The 16176-nt window shown below is 48.6% G+C and overlaps 1 protein-coding gene across 1 annotated transcript in view; it reads left to right on the forward strand.

Annotated features, from left to right (window-relative positions):
* Positions 1 to 16176, forward strand: part of ADAMTS6 (ADAM metallopeptidase with thrombospondin type 1 motif 6) — a 209100-nt gene that overhangs the window by 111650 nt on the left and 81274 nt on the right. Inside the window, exon 10 of the mRNA XM_038765814.1 lies at positions 7045 to 7186. Within this exon, the coding sequence (XP_038621742.1) occupies positions 7045 to 7186 (142 nt within the window). The remainder of the gene's footprint in view (positions 1 to 7044; positions 7187 to 16176) is intronic.

Genomic DNA, 16176 nt, shown 5'->3' on the forward strand with positions numbered 1-16176 from the left:
TGGCATGTAGTTTGGCGTTAGAGGAGCGAAATGTGCGGACAGGGTTGTCTTAGGACATCAGCAAGGTAAGGCAGGAGGGAGCAAGCTGATTGAATGTCTTAAAAGCCGACGGTAAGGAGTTTCTGTTTGATGCAGAGGTGGGTGGATAACCACTGGAGGTTCTTGAGGAGTGGGGAGATGTGGACTGAACTTTTTTTTATCAGAAAAATGATCCAGACAGGAGATTGGCATAAAGACTGGAATGGGGAGAGACAGGAAGCAGGGAAGTCAGTGAGGGAGCTGATGCCGTAATCAGGGCGGGATGCGATATGTGCTTGGATCAACGTGGTAGCGGTTGGGAGGAGAGGACAGGGCGGATTTTAATGATGTTCTGAAGTTTGATCAGACAGGATTTGGTGACAGGCTGATTATCGACAGGGAATATGTCAGCTTTGTTGCAATGTATTCTTCAAGGCGCTTAGTACAGTACTCTGCACACAGTAAGTGCTCATTAAATACCAGTAATGATGATGTTTGGGTTGCATGAGAGAGATGAGCCCAAGATAATGCCAGGAATGCCCAGACTTTCTCTTTCCTCTGGAAACATAAATAACACCAGCATGGCATTGTCTGGAGATCTTGGCAAGTAGCATTTTGAAGAAAGGTTACAGCAGGACGAAGGATGCTGAAACTTGGGTTTCCCAGACCAATGGTTGACCCAGCTGGAGATTCTGCCTCCAGCAGGAGCCTTGAGGAAGACCTTATCTCCAAGGCTGATTTAACCGAGTTGGCATGTTGAATATTTTTTTCCTAGCAATCTACTGATTTGCTGAATACAATCCCTAGAATCCTCTAGAAAGCTCAGCTTAAAAGGAATACTTTTCCTGACATTATTAGCAGTTAGGAGAATGATTTTATTGACCACTCAAATTGGGCACTTTAGACATTAACTCTATTTGCAGTCTTGAAGTCATCAGCAAATTTTCTACTTCAGACACTGAATTCCCTGTAATCAGTAAAGAGGTTGAAAGACAAAAGCAGTACGCATCAGCCTCTGAAATACTCCTGTTTTCCTGAGCGCCCTCCCCCTCGCCTGCCTTCTCGGAAGACAACAGGGCCGTGGTTGCCCATCCTGACATCCATTTATGGATGGACCACGAACCTGTTAGATCCTTCTCCATCCTTAGCCAGACCCCTTAGGGTCCTTTTGACCCGTGGTGCACCAGTGAGCGTGAGGGGGGCCTCACTGGAGAAAAGTCCATTCTTTCACTGGGGTCCAGGGACTGTCTCTGCAGAACGGGCGCCCTGTTCTACCCGTTGGCCAGGACTTCTCAGAGTCCTCATTTGGTCCTGACCGTTCAGGTGGTCCTCCTCAGCCCCAAAATGGGTGATGTTCGTTGCGATGGGGGTGCCAGCAAGCAGCAGGTCAGATACCCCAACCCTCCAGACAAAGTTTTCTCAGTCCCGCTGATATTCTCTCCCTGGGTGCTCCGGACAAACTCCATCATTCTCTTCTCTTACCCCACTCAACCGCAACACCCCATTAACGAGTCTCCCCTATAATTCCTTACTCGGGGACAGACTCTCACAGCTACAAAGGCGTAGGCACAGCCAGACCCAAAGAAAAACCCTGTGTACTATCTACCACTTACCCTCTCCTCCTGACAAACGTACACATCCTGAGTCCATCACTTAGGGGAAGCAGCGTGGCTCCGTGGAAAGAGCCCGGGCTTGGGAGTCAGAGGGCATGGGTTCTAATTCCGGCTCTGCCACTTGTCAGCTGTGTGACTTTGGGCAAGTCACTTGACTTCTCTGGGCCTCAGTTCCCTTGTCTGTAAAATGGGGATTAAGATTGTGAGCCCCACGCGGGACAACCTTGATTGCCTTGTATCCCCTTAGCGCTTAGAACAGTGCTTGGCACATAGTAAGCACTTAACAAATACCAACATTATTATTATTAGGGAGGTGGGGAGGTCAGGGGGTTAACGAGGTATGGAGGGGGAGGGGGCAAGAAGCAGGAACAGATGGAAGTTCGGGCAGAAGTTGCTGGTAAATGTAGTCTAGACTAGCCCCTGACCACCCCACTCCTGCTGTCATGTCTTATGCCCATTGGGACGACTGCTGCTCCTTCTCTCTCTGCCATTGACTGTCAGTGTGGACGGCTGAGGGATGAGGACCGGGGAGAGGTGGAGCCCCAGGAAACTTGCCAGAATGGAGTGATAGCTCAAGCTTTGGAAATTTAAAATGACTTTACCCAGCAAAGATTACGCTCCTTTTCCTAGGCAGAAAAATGGACCTGAAGGCATGGGGGACCGCTGCATCCTTAGTGTGTTGTGTCAAGCACAACTGTGGGGCTGTGGTCATGGGAGATGCTAAGTCCTCAAAGGGGTTTGGGAGAATTTCTCCCCAGGAGCTGAGACCGTATGCGTTTGGGGCTAGTTGTACCTCGGCTCGTGCCCGAATCCCTGGGATTCACCTGCACAGTCTGAAGTTGGGACTGCTGAAGTGGGGCAAGCAGCTGCCCCACTTGCCCCAGTATAGTTGGGTTCCCTGGTCTCATTAAGGAGCCCTGGAATGCCCCTTCAAAAGAAATAACACCCCCGAGACTCAGTTTCTCTCTGCAGAGAATGCCTCCCTTGCTCTTTAGCCCAGGGAGGTTGGGATAGGATGAGCTTGGAGGTGGGAAAGCTTGGAGTTCCTAGGAAGATGGATCCTAAAGGAAGCCCTTGGATTTGTGCCAAATGGCAGTAAGCATGGTCATTCGTCTCTTGGTAAATTCTTCTAGTCTGTGAGCCCGTCTTCTAGACCGTGAGCCCGTTGTTGAGTTGGGACCGTCTCTATATGTTGCCAACTTGTAGTTCTCAAGTGCTTAGTACAGTGCTCTGCACACAGTAAGCGCTCAATAAATATGATTGAATGAATGAATAAAGTATTGACCAAAGAGCCTAGAACCCTGACTCTTCATCTTGGCCCTCCATGTTGGCTAGAGGCGGGGGGGTGGTCTACAAATTTGAGCGCAGAATGGTTCACATGTTTCCCCCTGGCTGGGGAGCAGAGCCGATGGTGGGAAAATGTTCCCGGTACCAACCCCACGCTCCTCCACATCCACTCAGAGGGCAAGCTTGGAGTGTTCTGAGATGGCAGGTGAGGGGAAGGGTGCTCAGGAAAACAGGAGTATTTTAGAGGCTGATGCATACTGCTTTTGTCTTTCAACCTCTTTACTGACTACAGGGAATTCAGTGTCTGAAGTAGAAAATTTGCTGATGACTTCAAGACTGCAAATAGAGTTAATGTCTAAAGTGTACAAGTTGAGTGGGCTATAAAATCGTTCTTGTAGTTGCTAAGAATGTCAGGAAAAGCATTCCTTTTAAGCTGAGTGACTTAGAGGATTCTAGGGATTGTATTCAGCAAATCAGTAGATTGCTAGGAAAAAAAATAGTCAACATGCCAACTCAGTTAAATCAGCCTTGCAGATAAGGTCTTGCCTGCTTCCCTGTGGTCTTGTCACAATTTTGTTGGGGCGGGGCAATAGGAAAGAATACTGATTTTTCTCATTTACATTCTAACATCAGTGTGGTATAGTATTAAAGAGCAGGTGGGTGGGCAAAATCCTTTTTTATGGGCCGGTAAATTTTTGGTACCAATCTGCAAGGTTGAATCAGGTGTGAGGTTGCTTACCCTTCCAAGTTGGTAGTCACGTGATTTTAAGAGCAAACTGTCGGACCGAAGGAACATCAGGCCCATTGGTGCATTCAGTAGGTTTAAGAACTTCCGTTCCAAGGTACGAGGCCAGATGGGAACCTGTTTTTGAGGGATTGCCTTGCTGGGCTCCTTCTGTCCACAGCAGCCGTTTTAGGGAGAGCTTTTAGCTCCATTAAGCTTGGAAAGGGGTGGGAAAGTGCAGATGGCCGATGCCCCAACTGCTTGTTTTTGAAAACGAAGGTGGTCCGAAGGGGCTTCACGAGCCTTCTCGGAGAAACCCAGTTGTGCGTGCTTCAGGTCTCGGCTTTCCCTACGGAGACGCTTACCTTCACGAGGCCCATGCGGCTTCCCCACGCCCACCGTGCCCTAGCATTCAATGGCCGTTTTCCAAAGTGGAATCCCGGAAAGGACACGGAAAAGGGACCCAGGTCCGAACGCGTTCAGACTGGACAGCGGCACACTCCATGTGATCGGGAGCAAGGAGAGAAAAAGCGAAGCGATGGACCGACCCGTGCGACTTGCCCCCCTCGGTGGACGGTGTTTTGAGCTTCCAGTTCTCACTGGATCGTCACTGGTGGCAAGCGACTTCACGGTGGGCAGGCTTGCATGGGGCCCAGCACCAGTGGGACTGCCCGGTTGACCATCAGGAAAGGATTTTCCCTCAGGCCGCCTCTGCGTCTTGGACCGCCGCTCGAGAGACGGCCCAACACCCTGTGGCGAGAGGCGGCTTTGGGCCGGCCCTTCCCGGGCCTGCAACCTCCCTGCGGGCAAATGTCAGGTGGAGGAGTCATCTGTGTCTCCCTCCTGCTGTTTGACAATAATGAAACTGAATTGTTACTTTCAGACAGATTCAGAGCCGGTGCTGAGCGGAGGAATACAGTCCAGCAGCTCTGGGGGCTTTTCATCCACAGGATTCTTCCCTCAAAAGCCTCCGCTCCTTTCCCACCGGGTTCCCATGTCTCCATGGCACCTTCAAGTCCTTACCCTCCTTTAGCACCTTGCTCGCAAAGGCGCCCTTGGGACGGTAGTCGCAGCTCAGGAAGAAAAGGAAAATGAGGCAAACGGAATCAGTGTCCATCACCGGCGTTCTACCGGTGTTCTGAAGCAGCTCCCTCGGTTGCCACGACTGTCCCCCCGCCTTGGGCATCGGAAACCATCCCCAGACCCCGTTCCTCTCCGACTTCCTTAGGACCGAGCTTTTCTGGCCGGAGCGGCCCCATCGAACGTCGGTCTTCCAAGTTTGCTCACTTCCTTGGAAATAAGTACCAACCCCCCCCCCCCCCACCCCCGATTCAAGTCTGGCTCAGAGCCCCGTCCCCCCGTTCCCTCCCCCGACCCCCAAGTGGAACTGCGTCAGTCCCGAAACCCGTATCCTTTTGGTTCAGCGAGCTTGAATCCAGAGCCGCCCCGAGAGAGGAGGCTGGTGGCGGCTCCCGGAGCTGAACGGACACGGTTCGTAAGGCTGGGCCTGGGAAGGGAGAGCACAGGCAGGCGGGCCCCGGCTGGCCAGGGAAAGCGTCTGGTTTGCGGAACCTGTCGGGAGAGGGATGCTCGGGCCCAGAACGCTGCAGGATCTTTGGCGATCCCGGCCGTGTGGAGTCAGCGGTGTTCACTGAGCACCTTTTGTGTGCAGAGCACTATGTTGAGTCCTTAGACACGGTCCCCAACCCCGCAAGGAGCTTCCACTCTAGTGGAGCAAACGATCCACGTTGCCTGGGAGGAAAGCACCGTCTTTCCAATGGGTTTTGACAAACAATGAGTTTTACTTGGCCGGGAGGACCTGACCCACTCGGAGAGGTAATGACCCACAGCCTTCTGTGACTCATGGGTAGAAGCATCCAAATTCAGGTCAGGTCGCATCTCCCACCCCAGCTTCCGGGGGCTGTCAGTGAGGAGGTCCCCTCTAAGAGAGGAAGGAGGAAGTTGGGGCGGGGGGGAGAAGGGGACTGGGAACGAGATAAGAGTCGATGGACTCTGTCATCCGTGTCTCTGAATGACTCCCTCCGGGGACCATGTGGTTGGACTTTAAAAACATCAAAGTTTCAAGTGACGACGCGGCCTTGTTTTAATTAGACGATGCGCTTTTCCGGCCTCGGAAATGCTGAATGAAAAATGTATGTAAGATGCGCCATAATGAAATGTTTCTTTTTCTTATCTGCGAATGACTCGACCAGCCCTCAGTAACAGTTGTAGAACTCTGACTTGTGAAATGATTTTCCTTTGGCAGGGTGCATGGAAAAGATTCGGGGGGGAGCCGGGAGGGGGAAGCCTGAGTGCTGGCACAATTGACAGGAATGTTGGAAACATTTTTGAAATGTTGGCATTGGAATTCTTTTAAAAATTCAAACTTATTCACAGCTGAAATGAAAGTAAGAAAGCATCTGTCCTATTTTATGCCCACTGACTACATAAAACCGAACAAATATATTTAGCTGAGTGTAATGCTTGCTAAACAAAGGAACTCTGTCTGGATTTTGGAGTTCTTTATGTTATTTGTTCCACTACATTAAAGTATTATGTTTGAGTGCAGGCATACTTTGAAGAGAAGAGATTCTAGAGAGAGAACACTCCTTTTCTTTTTTTTTTTCTTTGAGTCAGATGACCCTAGCTGAAATATGAAATGTCTAAGAGACTAAGCACTTCCAAAACACTTGTGGGAAGATCTTGGGCTTCTCCCCTGACTTGTCATTAAGACCATTTATCATTGGGATATTTCAAGACCCTACGGACACCCCTGTCTACAGAATCGCTTTCTTTGCCCAAGGTGGAAGTCCGTGGAGTAGGCCTTGAAGGGTTACAACCACGTTTTCTTTTATTTGCTCGGTTTTGATTTTTTTTTTTTAACTCTACTACCAGATGTGGTGTGTTTTCACTGAAAACACACGGGCGACTCTAGAACAAAGATGAAATCCTGCCTCGATTTTCTTCAGAACAATTTGAAATTGGGCAGGGGGGTGTCTTAGAGCACTCCCCCCCCCCCAAGCCCACTCAGTCAATCAATCAGTGGTATTTATTGAACGCTTACTGTGTGCCGAGCACAGTTCTAAGCGTTTGGCAGAGTGTGATATGAGAGAATCGGTAGACACATTCCCTGCCCACAAGAAGCTTACAGATTATTGTGAGCAGTCGCCTTGTTGGATAATAAATAATAAAGGCCGTTCCCTCCATTCCTGCCGGTTGTAAGATTTCAGCCAGTGTGCCATCGTACGGTGTTTGGAGCGTTTAGGCCGGCGGGATGGGTTGCTTTCAAACCCTTCCCCCACCCATGCACTGTTAGAAGCGAGAATTCGGCCCGGGTATCGTAATTGTGATTGAAACGGTCCGTAGAGTGCCTAATTGCCTTTGATCCTTTATGTTGAACAGTTCAGGCCGCGGTTCTTGCCTTGATAATGAGCCTCCCAAGCGTGACTTTCTTTATCCAGCTGTGGCCCCAGGTCAGGTGTATGATGCCGACGAACAGTGTCGCTTCCAGTACGGAGGAACCTCCCGCCAGTGCAAATATGGGGTAAGACGTCTTAAATCCTTCTGCTTGGCGCGCCGCCCCATCCCCAGGACGGAAGCCTGCGCGAGTGATGCAGTCAGGCAGCCACTTGTATTTCCGGAGCACTTACTGTGCGCAGAGCACTCTACTAAGCGCTTGGGAGAGTAAAGTATACCAATAGAACAGACACGTTCCGTGCTCACAATGGGCTTACGGTCTAGAGGTGGAGACAGACGTTGATCATCATCATCAGTCGTATTTATTGAGCGCTTACTATGTGCAGAGCACTGTACTAAGCGCTTGGGAAGTACAAATTGGCAACATATACAGACAGTCCCTACCCAACAGTGGGCTCACAGTCTAAAAGGGAGAGACAGAGAACAAAACCAAACATACTAACAAAATAAAATAAATAGAATAGATATGTACAAGTAAAATAAATAAATAAATAAATAAATATAGAGTAATAAATATGCACAGACATATATACATATATACAGGATATAAATAAATAAAATTACAGATAGGGACATGAGTCCGGTGGGGGCAGGAGCAGGGATGAATAAAGGGAGCGAGTCTAGGCGACGCAGAAGGGAGTGGGAGAAGAGGAAAGGGGAGGTTAGTCTGGGAAGGCCTCTTTCATTCATTCATTCATTCATTCATTCAGTCGTATTTATTGAGCGCTTACTGTGTGCACAGCACTGGACTAAGCGCTTGGGAAGTACAACTTGGCAACATGTAGAGATGGTCCCTACCCAACAGTGGGCTCACAGTCTAGAAGGGGGAGACAGACAACAAAACAAAACATATTAACAAAATAAAATAAATAGAATGGTAAATATGTACAAGTAAAATAGAGTAATAAATCTGTACAAACATATATATATATATAGTAAACGCTGCCCTGAGACAGAATGAGGCTTTCTTTAAGGGTAACTCCCTCTAGACTAGTATAAGCTTTCTGTAGACTGGAAGCTCCTGCGGGCAGGGAATGTGTCTCCGAACTCTGTTCTATTGTACTCTCCCAATATATAGTATATATATAGGATATATTATATACATCCTCCTCTTGGAGAAGATGAGCCTTCAAAAATGCTTTGAAAGTGGGGAATAAGGCTTTGAAAGTGGGGAAGTTGCAGCTGGGGCAGGGTGAGCCCACTGGGTTTCCCCTGGAAATTTCAGCGTCACAGCCCCAGTAGGAGGGGTTGAGGCCTCCCTTCCTGTAGTCCCTGGATATGCTGAATTCTCAGAGGTCTGGGACTCGGGCCAGCAGCATCCCCGAATTCATTCATTCAGTTGTATTTATTGAGCCCTAATTGTGTGCAGAGCACTGTACCAAGCACTTGGGAAAGTACAATACAACAATAAGGAAGACTGCCCAGCCTCCAGGTAGGTTGGGCAGCTGGGGAGGGACTCCATTCCCACAGAATCGAGGGTGCGGCACCATCCGAGGCCGATTCTTGTCGTTCCCTCAGTCCCGGGGCCTCAGGGAGCGAGCGGTGGGGTACGTGGAGGCTGGAGCTGAGGCCTCCCACGGTCTTAACCGCACGCCAAATGAAATCACGAAAGCACTGGGAGAAGAATTGGCAGTGGGGATTCCGGGGAGAAAACTCCAGGGCTGGATTCAGCCCTTTCATTTAGGTCTACCCGTTCTGGATGATTTAAGCTGTCGTAGAGACTCCTGCTTTTATTCTCCGGGCACTTCACTCCCCCACTGGCTCCTGGAATATTCTTTGGGGGCCTAAATTATCTGAATAATTTTCTGGGGTAGAATCATCCCCTGCATCATGGCCGATCGTTGGTTTAAATCAATCGGTCAATCAGCTAAATTTATTGAGCGCTTCCTGCGTGTAGAGCACTGTACTAAGCGCTTGGGAGAGTACAATAGAACAGAGTTCGGAGACACATTCCCTGCCCGCGGGAGCTTACAGTCTAGAGGAAGCTTATACTAGTCTAGAAGGAGTTACCCTTAAAGAAAGCCTCATTCTATCTCAGAGGGCAGCGTTTCGAATATTAGGGTAATTTTGTCAGAACATAATTCAGTGAGAGGATGATTGAAAATGTCTGGTCCGGTCACTTGGAAGTTTAATTTTATCTGAAAGTGCTATTTTAAAACCCCTGTTTAGGAATATTAAAATATAAAAAAAATCAAGTGATTCAGACAAAACAATACACCCGTCGCACTCGGGCCAGTTCCTTCTGTTGGGCGGCAGTAGAAAGGGAATTCATTTTTAATATCCCTTGGGTGACAAGTATAATATTATTTTTGGGGCAGCTCTCTGGCAGCACATTCTGTCTGTTCGATTTAAAGGCTGCATGTGGCTGGCAGGGTCTCTCTGCCTTGGGCCTTAAGTACTGCTCGTGAGCTGCTCTGGTTCCTCTTGAGTGGCTCTCCTTCTCTCTCCCTCCCTTGTCCATTTTGCTCCCTCAGAGGATGGCGCTCGGCAAATCCAGCACAGCAGACTCGCCGTTCTCCGTGGCGTCTGCCCCGCTTGGGTTTTCTCCCTTGACCCCTTGACGCCCTGGGGACCTCCCGTCCGGGAAATAGCCCACAGAGGGAGCGGCTGGAAGAGACCAGTCAGCTTCTCTCTCTTTTTGCTCCTGTTCATCCATTCATTCATTCAGTCGTATTTATTGAGTGCTTACTGTGTGCAGAGCACTGTACTAAGCGCTTGGGAAGTACAAGTTGGCAACATATAGAGACGGTCAATCAATCAATCAATCAATCGTATTTATTGAGTGCTTACTGTGTGCAGAGCACTGTACTAAGCACTTGGGAACTACAAGTTGGCAACATATAGAGACGGTCCCTACCCAACAGCGGGCTCACAGTCTAGAAGGGGGAGACAGACGACAAAACAAAACATATTAACAAAATAAAATAAATAGAATAAATATGTACAAATAAATAAATATGTACAAACATATATACAGGGTTGAGCTCCTGTTGAGCTCTGGGGGAGATGCCACCTGAACCGCCAGGGGCCTGGTGATGATGGCATTTATTAAGCACTTACTATGTGCAAAGCTCTGTTCTAAGCGCCGGGGAGGTTACAAGGTGATCAGATTGTCCCATGGGGGGCTCACAGTTTTAATCCCCATTTTACAGATGAGGTAACTGAGGCACAGAGAAGTGAAGTGACTTGCCCAAAGTCACACAGCTGACAGTTGGCGGAGGCGGGGTTTGTACCCATGACCTCTGACTCCAAAGCCCGGGCTCTTTCCACTGGTAGGGGTGACCAGGCCTGTCTGCTCAACCTAGGGATGACCAGGGCCTTTCTGCTCAACCCAGGGCGAAGTGGGATCATTGGAGTCATTTGGGATGCTGATATAGTCTTCAAAATCAGTCAAGTGAATGCCCTTCTTCCAGGGTGGCAGAGCCTCATGGGGCATGTCTGCTTATTGTTATATTGTACTTTCCCAAGCGCTTAGTACAGTGCTCTGCACACAGTAAAGGCTCAGTAAATATGATTGGGTTCATGAATGAATATTTTCTTTCCCCTTAAAAGATATAACTGCTTGGCTTGGCTCTCTGATCCCTTACTGGAATCCATCCCTCCGCTGTTTCAGCGGGAGGTGGCATCCATGCAGGAGTCAGGCCGAGACGAGTAATTTTCTCTCAGAGGACAGTTGATTGGTAGTGAAGGAATTGGATGTGTTAAGGTTTTTGGGGTATTTTTTTGTGTGTTCTCCTCTGGCGTTCATTCCTTTATGCTGTTGTGCCAGTAAGGACTTGGGAGCTATATGAAATCAGGCTTGAAGGCTTAGGAAAATGAATCTACATTTCAAAATCAAATCCAAATGAAAAATATACTGTCGCTCCCTGTCAGTCTTTCTGTCTCTCTCTCTGCAGTAGGTCTGGTTCGCCAAACTAAAGTGTTGTCTAGGAACTCCTCAAGTGATAGAATCAGGATATTAGTGAAGGTGCACTGAGTAGAAGGCACCTGGGTGGTTGCTTCACAATTGTTATTTTTCGGGCCTTGCCTTGCCAAAGTGCGTTGACGCCATTGGTGACTCAGACATTTCCTGTTCTGCGTAAATAGCCCCTCGAACCCCAAGCCATAGCACTTCTGCTGCTGAGAGGACCGGTTTTGTTGGGTTCTGAGAACAGGGGTAGGTCAGATCATAGAGGAGGGGCAGAGAGGCTCTGCCAGTGGGTTATGGGAAGTCACTGAGAAGGCTGGGGTGAGGACAAAGTGTTGCAATCCCATTGATAATAATAATAATTATGGTATTCGTTAAGCACTTACTATATGCTAAGCACTGTTCTGAGCGCTGGGGTAGATACAGGGTAAGCAGGTTGTCCCACGTGGGGCTCAGACTTTCAATCCCCATTTTACAGATGAGGTGACTGAGGCACAGAGAAGTTAAGTTACTTTCCCAAAGCCGCACAACAGACAAGTGGCGGAGGCGGGATTAGAACCCACATTCATTCATTCAATCGTATTTATTGAGCGCTTACTGCGTGCAGAGCACTGTACTAAGCAAGTTGGCAACATATAGAGACGGTCCCTACCCAACAGCGGGCTCACAGTCTAGAAGGGGGAGACAGACAAAACCAAACATATTAACAAAATAAAATAAATAGACTATGTACAAGTAAAATAAATATAGTAATAAATATGTACAAACATATATACATATATACAGGTGCTGTGGGGAGGGGAAGGAGATAAGGCGGGCGGATTGGATGACTTCCAAGCCCGGGCTCTTTCAACTAAGCCACGCTGCTTGGACTTGAGCTGAGTGTCTACAGTTGGAGCACTTACGGTTAAGCTTACGGTTTCTTACTCTATTTATTTATTTTACTTGTACATATTTATTCTATTTATTTTATTTTGTTAATATGTTTTGTTTTGTTCTCTGTTGCCCCCTTCTAGACTGTGAGGCCACTGTTGGGTAGGGACCGTCTCTATGTGTTGCCAACTTGTTCTTCCCAAGCGCTTAGTGCAGTACTCTGCACACAGTAAGTGCTCAATAAATACGATTGATTGATTGATTAAGCATTAAATCTAGTGCATTGCACCCAGTGGGTGCTGATTCAATACCAGTACCGTTTCCAACTTGGGGGCAATGCCGTTGTTTTCACCCACAGCCATTCGAGTTGGACTCCCCACCTCGTCCATCCCAGCCTAGCGACAGAACCCGAGAGCCTCAGAGCAGGGCCTGGCAGACCCCAAGTTATCAGTCAGTTAATCCATGGTGTTTACTACATGCCTACTGAGTGCTTGGGATAGTTCACGAGAAGCACAGGAGAATGGCCCCTGCTCATGCCGACGTTGAAAAGCCGACGCCTGGGCTTCTTTGGTGAACACCCACCTCTGCCACACCGGTCCTTGAATGGCCAGAGTCATTAAGTGGCATTTAATTACTTATTACGTGCCAAGCACTATTCTAAATTCTGGGTAAGATGCAATACAATCAAATTAGTCCTGTCCCACATGGGGCCCACAGTCTAAGGAGAAAGGGAGAAGAGAGGAGAAAACTGAGGCCCCGAGAAGTGAAGTGACTTTGTCAAGATCACATAGCAAGGGCAAGAGCCAGGGTTGAGTTTAGAATCCAGATCCTTTTCGATTCAGGGCAGGATCCTCGGCTTTGCAGGGACACCTGCTATGTTTTGAAGCAGCGTGGCTCAGTGGAAAGAGCCCGGGCTCTGGAGTCAGAGGTCAGGGGTTCAAATCCCAGCTCCGCCACTTGTCAGCTGTGTGACTTTGGGCAAGTCACTTAACTTCTCTGTGCCTCAGTTCCCTCATCTGTAAAATGGGGGTTAAGACTGTGAGCCCCCCGTGGGACAACCTGATCATCTTTTAACCTCCCCAGCATTTAGAACAGTGCTGTGCACATAGTAAGCGCTTAATAAATGCTATCATTAGTATTATTATTATTATTTTCCAGGTGTGTCTGTCCTTCAGTAGGTATTCAGTAATTATTATTGATTGATTACACGTGGTAAGTCCCTCAAGCCAGGCAGGGTTACTTTTTATATGTTCCCTTCTGCACAGTCGGTGCTCAACAAAATGTTCTGTAAATAGAAAGCCCCATATTAAGGGGTCAATATAGTGCTCTCGTCACAGAAAGCTACTACACCACTCTGCACACAGAAAGCATCCAGTACAGCACTCTGCCCACATAGGAGCCTAGAACAGTGCTCTGTCCATAATTACGTCCAGTACTGTGTTTTGCCCACGTAAGCTGTCAGTACAATAGATGCCTAATCAGTCCTATGAATACTGGAAGAAAACGTGCTTTGGTTTTCTTGGAGATGCAAGTAGCATTCCTGAAAGCATCAGTATGAATTCAATCAATCATTGGTATTTATTGAGCACCTTGGGCAAGTCACTTAACTTCTCTGAACCTGAGTTCCCTCAGCTGTAAAATGGGGATGAAGACTGTGAGCCCCCCGTGGGACAACCTGATCAGCTTGTATCCCTCCCAGCGCTTAGAACAGTGCTTTGCACATAGTAAGTGTTTAATAATGCTATTATTATTATTATTATTGTTGTTATTATTATTGAGCACTTACAGTGTGCCGAGAAGCGTCCTAAGCACTTGGGAGAGTACAGTACAACAGAGTTGGTAGATAAGTCCCCTGCCGACAAGGAGCTTACGGTCTAGAGTAGGGGGACAGACAGGAAAATAAATTACAGATATGTACATAAGTGCCGTGGTACTGAGGGTGGGATGAATAACAAGTGTTTGGGGGGGTACAGATCAACGTGTGTAGGGGACTTAGAAGGGAGAGGGAGTTGGAGAAGCAGCGTGGCTCAGTGGAAAGAGCCCGGGCTTTGGAGTCAGAGGTCACGGGTTCAAATCGCGGCTCCACCACTTGTCAGCTGTGTGACTTTGGGCAAGTCACTTCACTTCTCTGGGCCTCAGTTCCCTCATCTGTCAAATGGGGATGAAGACTGTGAGCCCCCCGTGGGACAACCTGATCACCTTGTAACCTCCCTAGCGCTTAGAACAGTGCTTTGCACATAGTGAACGCTTAATAAATGCTATCATTATTATTACTAGGGGAAATGAGGACTTAGCCAGGGAAGGCCTCTTGGAGGAGATGTGATTTTAATGAGGCTTAGAAGGTGGGGAAAATGGTGGTCTGTGGTATATGAGCTCGGGGTATCATGTAACTTCAAATTCAGTAATTCAGCAAAGTATTGCTGTAGGTTTCAGGGGAAATGGGCTTCCCTATTCTGCCACCTTCCCCTTGGGGAGAGAGGGTTTTCCTGGTCCCGGCCGGGGACAGAAAGTGAGCTCGGCTTGACGGTCAGTGTGGGAGCAATGTGTTCTCAACCCTAATAACTGCGGTATTTAAGCACTTACTGTGTGTCAAGCACTGTCTGAGTGCTGGGGTGGGCCTGAGATAAACAGGCGGGACTGTTAGCCCTAAGGCATTCCGTTCTAGGGCATTTCTGACTTGGCATAGCGAAGGGATCCTGGGTTACATCATCATCTTCTCCACCCCCACTCCTCCCCAAAATGCTTCCTCACTCCTCTGGAATCCATTCGCCGCCTCCCTAGAGTGTCCAGCAGCAAACCCCCCAAGCGCTTAGTACAGTGCTCTGCACACAGGAAGCGCTCAATAAATACGATGGAATGAGTGAGTGAATCCAGAGTGACTGATGAACTCGCCCTGGGAGTTCCACGCTCACCCCATTCCGCGTTTTCCTCGAGCTGCTGCTGCTTCCTTCCTAGAAAAACTGAGGAACGTGGAACCAGTAGCGCCCGTTCCGAAACAATGCCCCGCATTAATGCGTTTAAACTCGTAGAGGAAGTAGAATTTGGAGCAACCAGTAGTGTTCCCGCGACCGCGCCATCTCAGGGATCGCACACCCGAACAGCCTAGCGCCTCAGAGGCACAGCAGTTGAGGTCAGGGCCCAACCGGCATTCTGACGCGCCCGCCCCGTTCCGCAGGGCGAAATCCCATCTGAAAAACACTGTAGAGCAGCTGTAGTGTTTAGTGAATGTTAACGATAAATAGTGCACCGTTTACTGGTTCGCATCAAGACGCAGCGCGAGCCCGAAGAACGACTCGGGGCCCCAGACGGAAACCTCAGCAATGCGACGAACCGTATTACTCTTGGCAAACGGTTGGCTAACCCGTGGTGCATTTTATTATCTGTGAAGTTTTTCTCAGCGAGTGTGGATTTAGGACGAACCCATAAACATGCGCTCTGGTACTGGCGATGTTTGCTCTTTTTTTTTATGGTATTTGTTAAGCACTTACTATGTGTCAAGCACTGCTCTAAGCAGTGCAAGTTAATCAGGTCGGATACAATCCCTGACCCATCTGGGGCTCGCAGGCCAAGTAGGAGGGAGATCAGGTACTGAATCCCCATTTTGCAGTGGAGGAAACTGAGGCCCAGAGCAGTTGAGCGACTTGCCTAAGGTCACACAGCGTGTAGAACAGTGCTTTGCACATAGTAAGCGCTTAATAAATGTCATTATTATTACACAGCAGGGAAGTGGTGGAGCTGGGATTTGGACCCAGGCCCTCTGGCGTCCAGCCCTGTGCTTCGTTCAACTCGATTCGCTTGTATCCTCGCCAGCGCTTAGTACAGTGCCTGGCACATAGTAAGCGATTAAGAAATACCACAGTTATTATTATGATCATTATCACCAGGCCTTGCTTTTCCTCTCCCCGGAACCAAGGAGGGCAAAGCAGAGCCTAGAGGAGAATAATAATAATGATGGCATTTATTAAGCACTTACCATGTGCAAAGCACTGTTCTAAGCGCTGGGGAGATTACAAGGTGATCAGGTTGTCCCACGTGGGGCTCCCAGTCTTAATCCCCATTTTACAGATGAAGTAGCTGAGGCATAGAGAAGTTAAGTGACTTGCTCGAAGTCACACAGCTGACAAGTGGCGGAGCCGGAATTTGAACCCATGACCTCTGACTCCAAAGCCTGTGCCCTTTCCACTGAGTCACACTGCTTCTCTGAGAGTATGCTATCTCTGGATAGTAGTAGCAGCAGCAGCAGTGGTATATGTATTGAGCACCTTCTGAGTGCCGGG

Source organism: Tachyglossus aculeatus, chromosome 23, assembly GCF_015852505.1.
Source record: "Tachyglossus aculeatus isolate mTacAcu1 chromosome 23, mTacAcu1.pri, whole genome shotgun sequence".
In the NCBI taxonomy this organism is placed as follows: domain Eukaryota; kingdom Metazoa; phylum Chordata; class Mammalia; order Monotremata; family Tachyglossidae; genus Tachyglossus; species Tachyglossus aculeatus.